Source organism: Alligator sinensis, unplaced genomic scaffold, assembly GCF_000455745.1.
Source record: "Alligator sinensis unplaced genomic scaffold, ASM45574v1 scaffold1129_1, whole genome shotgun sequence".
NCBI lineage: Eukaryota > Metazoa > Chordata > Crocodylia > Alligatoridae > Alligator > Alligator sinensis.
The window spans coordinates 130,257-137,090 of record NW_005842580.1 but is presented as its reverse complement, the minus strand read 5'-3'; the positions used below and the strand labels follow the sequence as shown (position 1 = coordinate 137,090).

General features: G+C 47.4%; 1 protein-coding gene and 1 long non-coding RNA gene across 3 annotated transcripts in view; one reads left to right on the top strand and one right to left on the bottom strand.

Annotated features, from left to right (window-relative positions):
• The first annotated feature begins 6 nt into the window (after positions 1–6).
• On the top strand, positions 7–5,626 carry LOC112551737. Of its 2 annotated transcripts, none has more exons than XR_003096044.1 (4): positions 7–2,129; positions 2,620–2,863; positions 5,057–5,189; positions 5,488–5,626. It is a non-coding gene; the product is annotated as an uncharacterized LOC112551737 (long non-coding RNA). The 2 variants fall into 2 exon arrangements; XR_003096043.1 differs by having other exon boundaries at positions 2,620–2,918.
• Positions 2,942–6,834, bottom strand: part of C3AR1 (complement C3a receptor 1) — a 6,586-nt gene continuing 2,693 nt past the window's right edge. The window contains exon 2 of the mRNA XM_006032635.3: positions 2,942–6,028. Within this exon, the coding sequence (XP_006032697.1) occupies positions 4,536–6,020 (1,485 nt within the window). The 5' untranslated portion in view covers positions 6,021–6,028 and the 3' untranslated portion in view covers positions 2,942–4,535. The remainder of the gene's footprint in view (positions 6,029–6,834) is intronic.

The window sequence follows — 6,834 nt, the reverse complement described above, 5'->3', positions numbered from 1 at the left end:
TACCGGAGTGAGAGAGCCTAGTGGATCCTGGGAGCCTGTAATTATGTTGTTTCTTAAATGTTGTAAAGGTGAGGGAGTTGCAGGGACATTGGAGGGGAGATCTGAGCTCTGAGAACTTTCTCATGCCAGCAGGGAGAGTAAGAGAAGAGGCAGAGACCCTAAGTGTTAAGGGAATGAGGGGACAAAGCATACAGCTGGGATTGGAGCTAAGCTGGAGGAGGGTGGCCTGAGTGTTGAGAAAGGAGGGGAGCTCTCAGAGGTGCAGCTTGGTTTTAGAAAACACTGCTGTTTTGTAAGGACCATGTAGCAATTTGAGGGAACCCTGAGCTGTTCCAGACACACTGCCTTTTGCCATCCGCAGGGAAGGGGCAGCATTCCCAACCGTCATGCAAGGAAAGCTCAGGAGGTGTGTTTTGCACCAGGATGGGGAGTGTCCGACAAGCTCAAGCCACACTCTCCCAGCTCATATCTTCAACTTTCCTGCTTCCTGCCCCCTTCCTCCAAAGTGTGCTGGGAGGTTCTTATTTGCATATGCAAATTGGGATGCATGCTCCTTCCCCAAAAGTTCTTGTTCAGTTAGTCATGTGGCCTGTTCCCTTGGTTGTTTCTTGGGACTGTCCTTACCCCTGTGGTATGAGGATGCAAGCAACAGGAGTCTTGTCTGCATACATGCAGATGTTCCATCAGTGGTTCCCATTTTATGAGTGAATTAAAAATGGAAAGAGGAAGCCACAGCACAGAAGTGAGGGAGGTTTGAGGACTTTGTGTTGAGGCCTCTGTTGATGGGTCAGGGAGGCAGGAGGCGTGGGGCAGGTAGTTAAACTGCACAGCCCAAGGGAGGACGATAACTGAGAGGGGGAGGAGTGTACGTCTGACACCTTGTGGTTCATCTGGGGGGAGGATGAGAGAGAGCACGAGCTGAATGCCAGACGCCCTGGCAGCTGGAAGGGGAAAAGTTGCCAAAGCTGGAGTGAGCGTGGAGAGGCCCCTTCCCCTGCACTGTGTCCTCTGCTCCCCTGTTTCTAGCGTGGCTCTGTTCTGTCAAACCTCTTGTTTCCTCTATATTTTGTAACGTCCGCCACTTGCCCCCATTTGTTTGTGAGGGGGAACCAAGGTGAAAGCAAAGCATCATGGGGCTCAACATGCCAAGGGCGGGGAGCTAGTTTAGCATTGCTTTTTAATTTGCTGTAGGGATAAACCAATCGGATCTTTGTCAGGAAGATAGAGTCTCATTGGAGGGGTGGGGCATTTTTTGCGGGTGGGGGGGTTGTTTGTTTTTTTAAGTGGGGGGTGGGAAGGGGGTCGTCATTGCGTGTTCCCAAGAGGAGTGAGGAATCTCAGAGCCGACTTCAGCACGGAGTTAGTCAGTGGTTCTCTCCATTGCCCCAGGATACGAATGGTATGATCAGGAAGCATGGATTGATTTGGTTTCTGTGGAGTGTAGCAGCAGAGATGACCTCCCTTCAGGTGCCAATCAGTGCTTTGCAGGGGGAAGTTACCAAGAGTTGGACCCATGGAAATGGTTTGTGGTCACTTGGCTTTTAGGAGAACCCTGGAAACACCATCTGGAAGACAAAAACAAGCCAAGATGGCTCCTTTGCGTATTCAAGCACTCCTCATTTGCATATTCATTTTGCCTTGTTTTGCGTATTCAGTTGCGCCTTGTTTGCATATGTAAATACATGCCGGTCAGTGTGCAAATTAGCCTCACCCCCCACCAACACCCTCTGAAATAAATGTGCATCATCAGCGAGCGGGATGGCATTGGCTCGGACACATGGAGTTAAAGGCAGGGCACTGGAACTCTGCACTGCCCGCAGGAGCAAAGGGGCGCAATCAGCGGAGATCGGCCCGCTGTGGGGAGGAGCTCTTCGCTCGTCACGTCCTTCCGTGGCCGTGCAGCCCACGATGCTTTGTGTCAAGGGTAGGGGAGAGGGGGGCGTGGTCTCACGAGTTTATTTTTGTGCATGCTTTCTTAATAAAAACAAAAAGTGAATGTTTATGGTTTAACCCTCTTGGAGCCAGTATCAAATTATTTTTTCAGTGGCGGCCGCTTGGGTTCAACACAGGAGTGGTTGACTTTTTATTATGAAGACATGGGTGGGACTTTTCTGTTTTCACTGCCTGTGGTAAGTTCTCATGCAAAATTGAGACTTCCTTAAGTTGTTGGGGAGGGTAAGCGGAGGTTGTGGCAGAGTGTTTAAGTGCTCCACTATCAAAAGTGTGGTATCTCATAGGCCAGGGAGGCTCTCAGCTCTTTCTTCTTATCAGTAGTATGTATGACCAACAGGAGAGAGGCTGTATGAAAACTACACCAAAGATAATGGGGAAATATGTAGGAAACAGTTTGTGTGCTTACTGTGTGCTTATCTCCCTGGTATCAGATCATCTGGCCTTTCTGCCGTGCAGAAAATTAAGTTTTCCCTTTCTCCCCACAATTCTCTCTAAAAATAAAAGTATGCCCTGCAGAGAAGCCAGGTCAGATTCTGTGTGTAGGTGTGGTGAAGGATGCTATAGAAAGATGGAATGTGTTTGTAGACAACAATGCGCACACACGCACACATACTAGATACCATAAATTCTACCTGAGAGAACAGAAATTCCATGTCCTGTCTTCAGATACAGGGATTGTCTATCATTGGCTCCTTTGTGGAGGATTGACTCAGAAGAGATGTGTCTTGCACCATTTCTTGGAACGGCAAAGAGGGGCTCATTCTGCTCTCTACCAGCGGAAACTTCTGAGCTCCAGATGCAGCAAGCAGGCTGTGCAGAGGAACCTTCCCCACTGAGCCTGCCTTCTAAGAGGATGCAGGAAACATCTGTCTTGCAGACACTGAACTCAACAGAAACACTTTTCACATGGGTACGAAGGCCTTCGTACCAGCAGTGCTGATGGATGTGGAGTACACAGCCTGGAGGTTGATAACACCCCTTTTCTGCCTGTGGCCTAATCCTAAAACAAGTAGCCCCTGAGCTTAGCTTGTGAGAGGTGACAAAGCAGTGTCAACCCCAGTGCAGGTTAGGTAGATATTGATCTGGCAGCCTCTCTGTGATGCCTCTTGCATCGCTATAGAGTGTAATGGGCTTCTCTTGCTGGTATCAGGGGTGCCCGCACAAATGAGCCTAATGGTGTCCTCTGACTGGGGCCATCTTGATACCATGACTTCAATGGTATCAATTACCCTGTGCAAGACAGACATAGAACTCTTTCCTGGATCACAGCTCTCTGGAATCCCAAGGGCCCAGGAACTGCCATGCAGAGAAAACTGTGGCAGTTGTATCACACCCATGTTGGGTTTGCTGTTGCTGGCTATACACATTGCACAGACAGCCAATAAAAGTGTGAGGTGGGGAGCAGCTATCCATGTGCTCCCTTGTTCATGGCTTTTCCTTGTGCATCTTGCACTTCCCTCTTTGAACCAAATTCAGACTCATAATGCTCTTAAGATCTGTGAAGCCCTAGATCAGGGCCAAACCACAGTTTTGATTTAGCTTTTTCACATTTATAGGAATAGCAGGATTAGGTGTGTGCAGATAAATTCTATCACTCTGTGTACGTGGCTGCATGACTTCCTCTGTATCTCACATGCCCATCTGAGTCTAATGGTAATGTACAGGTGGAAGTCAGGCAATACTTTCCAAGACAACTTGAGTTCAGCGTAGTTTTAGTTTTACCTGATGCACCCATTCAGATTTTCCTCTTGGAAAGTTGTCCCTCCCTGCTCTGATTAGGTTTGGGCATCCAAGCAGCTCCAGACAGAATAAGCACATCTCTATGAGTAGTGTAGCATACATCAGTTCCCTTTGCCTCGTTGATGCATCTCATTCCATGCTTCCAAAAGGTGGGTCCTAGATCTAATGAGCTCCTGCCTGCAATAAAGGGACCTGGCCCTTTGGGGACTTTCTTGTAGGACAGGAACTTTCAGTAAACCAATACACAGTGACCCCAGGAATACTGGCATTAAAGTCAGCTTTCAGTGCTCAGTGGACATGGTTGGGGTAAAATGCTAGTGAGGAAAGCTGGTCCTGCCCTTCCCCTCCATCAGCTTCTGCTACAGGGAAGGTTCAGGGGTCCTAAGGAAGGGTGGGGGAGGTTAGGGTGACAGAATAAGGAGATGTATCAATGCAGAATCTCATCTATAATGTAGCAGGTATAGGAGACAGACTGGCAATTTAATAGATCCATGGTCTTAAGTGGCATTCTCAATCAGCAATGCAGAGGATAAGTTACATGACCCCACCATGTGTCCTTCCACATATGCCCTTCTCTCTGTAAATGGTGAGGTAAAGGCCTCTCTGTCCCTGCCTCCCTCCCTCCCTCCTTCCCCCTTAGGTCACTTCCCCAGTATCCCCCACCTCCCTTCTCTCACTAGGAAGGTGTCAAAGGAGGAGAGTAGCCTGCTCTGAAGTGTCCTAGTCCCCAATAGATTATAGTTAAGCTTGTTATGGCTCTGTAGTCCTTCAATAGAAAGTCATGGGTTGGGGGAGGCTTTGGCTGGCTCTCTGCCTTTGCAATGCCAGTGAAAATACCCATTTCATAGGACACTGCTGATATCCTTGTCTGTTGAGGTCTTGGCCCTGTCACAGGAATAGGCAGTTGTGTGTGTAACTTCCTCACTCAAGGCACGCTCCAGGATCACCTTCAGCGATAGACATGCCTTCTCCCTGAAGTCCCGCCCCACAAATGCATAGAGCACCGGATTGATGCAACTGTTGACATAGGCTAAGGCAATTGAGAGGTGGTCCCAGAGTGGTAGCATCTTCCATAATGTTGTGTAAGGCTTCACTGTCAGGAGCAATATGCCAACTATGTGGTACGGAGCCCAACAGACAAAGAGTGCAGCCACCACCACCACAATCACTTGCAAGGTCTTACCCCGGGGCTTCTTAAATTGAGATGCATGCATCTTGAAGGCAATGAGGCCATAGCAAGCTGCCATTATGCCAAAAGGGAGAAGGAAGCCAAAGACAGTCCTAGTGATGGTCAAAGTGATGACTGACAGGCTGCTTTTGGGGACGTAATCACTGTAATCTTCCATTGTATTCTCTGGTGAAGACATTCCATCATTGAACCTGCCAGAAGGACCACCAGGAAGGTCAGATAACTCTAAAGGGATGATGGCATCGGTCATTGTGAATGGGTCAACATCAGGAGGGCTGTCAGGAGGCTCAGAGGACTTGAAATCAGGGTGAGCAAAAGACACTGTAGATGAATTTGTGGCAGCTGTAGCATCAAGGTCATTTGGTACCACCGAATGGAGAAGACTGAATGACGGTGGGCTAATGATGGTAGAAGCACTGGGATGGATGGGTATTTGGAAATCCAGGTGTTCATCAGGAAGCTGATAAGTTAAGAGGGTGTCATCATGGGTTCCAGTTGGCTCCACAGTTGCGTAGTCCCCTAGATCCTTGTCCCAAAAAAAGTCATAGTTCATGTCAGAATCATTGCCATTATACAGGTACTCATAAAATTCTTCATCTCCATAGTTGTAGTCACACTTTGTTTTGCCAGATTTATCTACAGAGGTCTCTCGGTACAGGAAGACTGGAGAGCACATAACAAAAGCCAGGATCCAGATGATAGCGCATGTCACCCACGCAAACCTGACTGTGCGACGGTTTTGACACCAGACTGGCTTCATCACCAAGAGGCAGCGGTCAATGCTGATGGCAGTAAGAAGGAAAACACTGGCAAACATATTGAAGATAATGGCTGAGGGGATTACCTTGCAAAGGAACGAGCCATATGGCCAGTTGTCATGGAGGATCAGATGAGCAATGTGGAAAGGCAGAGAAAGGCAGCACAGGAAGTCAGCCACGGCAAGGTTCAGGAACCAAACACTGTTTACAGTCCGCTTCATTTTCCTGCCTGCAACCCAGATGACCAAGCCATTGCCTGGCACACCCAGTATGAAGACAAGGATGAAGATAGCAAGGGAAACAATGGATTCTGGTGAATTATACAGTCCAGCATTTTCCACGTGTTCATATGAACTGTTATTTCCCAGAAGTGGTGACATACTTTTCACTACAGGTGGCAAAGAAATAGAAAACTAATTAGCTATGCCATTCATGCCCCTACTGCCCATTGCATGTCCCAAGCCCCAACACCCTTAGGCAGGTTGACAGGAAGGGGTATCAGATTTTGTGTCCATGCATGCAAAAGTGTCTGGCCTTACTACTTTGAGTAACCAGTCAAGCCCAGTAGCCCCAGTGCTGCAACCAGTCCATTGATTTCCAAGTGGTTCATCTAATGGAAGAAATAACTGTTTATGTTCCATCAGTTTCATGTACACAAGTTCTCCTGTCTCCTTGATCAACTTTAATATCAGCTGTATCCCTGCTGGAGGCTCTCATTTATTTACACCACTGCTCAACCTAATTTTAGTCCCATTCCCCTTTCTCTCCACTTCTCTGCTACTTAAGTCATAATCTTAATTCCTCTTTCCTTTAGTATCAGTTAAACTTCTCCTTCCTTGTGAGATCAGGTTTATGCTTTGAAAGCAATTTTTATCATGCCAAGATCAGCTGGTTTATAACTATTTCAGTGGCATTACAAATAGAATGGATGATTCAGCAAAGTTTTGAATGAGTATTTCTTTTCCCCTATTTTTCTAGCCAGTGCAGATTCTCACCAAGAGTCTCTCAGAGTCCATATTTCACTGCAGGATTCCCAACAAGGACAACAACAGATGAACAGAAAGAAGCAGATGGAAAACAAGAGGTCAGCCAGAAGAGCTATTTAGAGAAGGACAGAAACTAAAATACAAAATAACAACAGTGTCTGGTTTTCCTTATCTATAGATCTTAAAGAAGTTCAGATGAGAGGGAAAG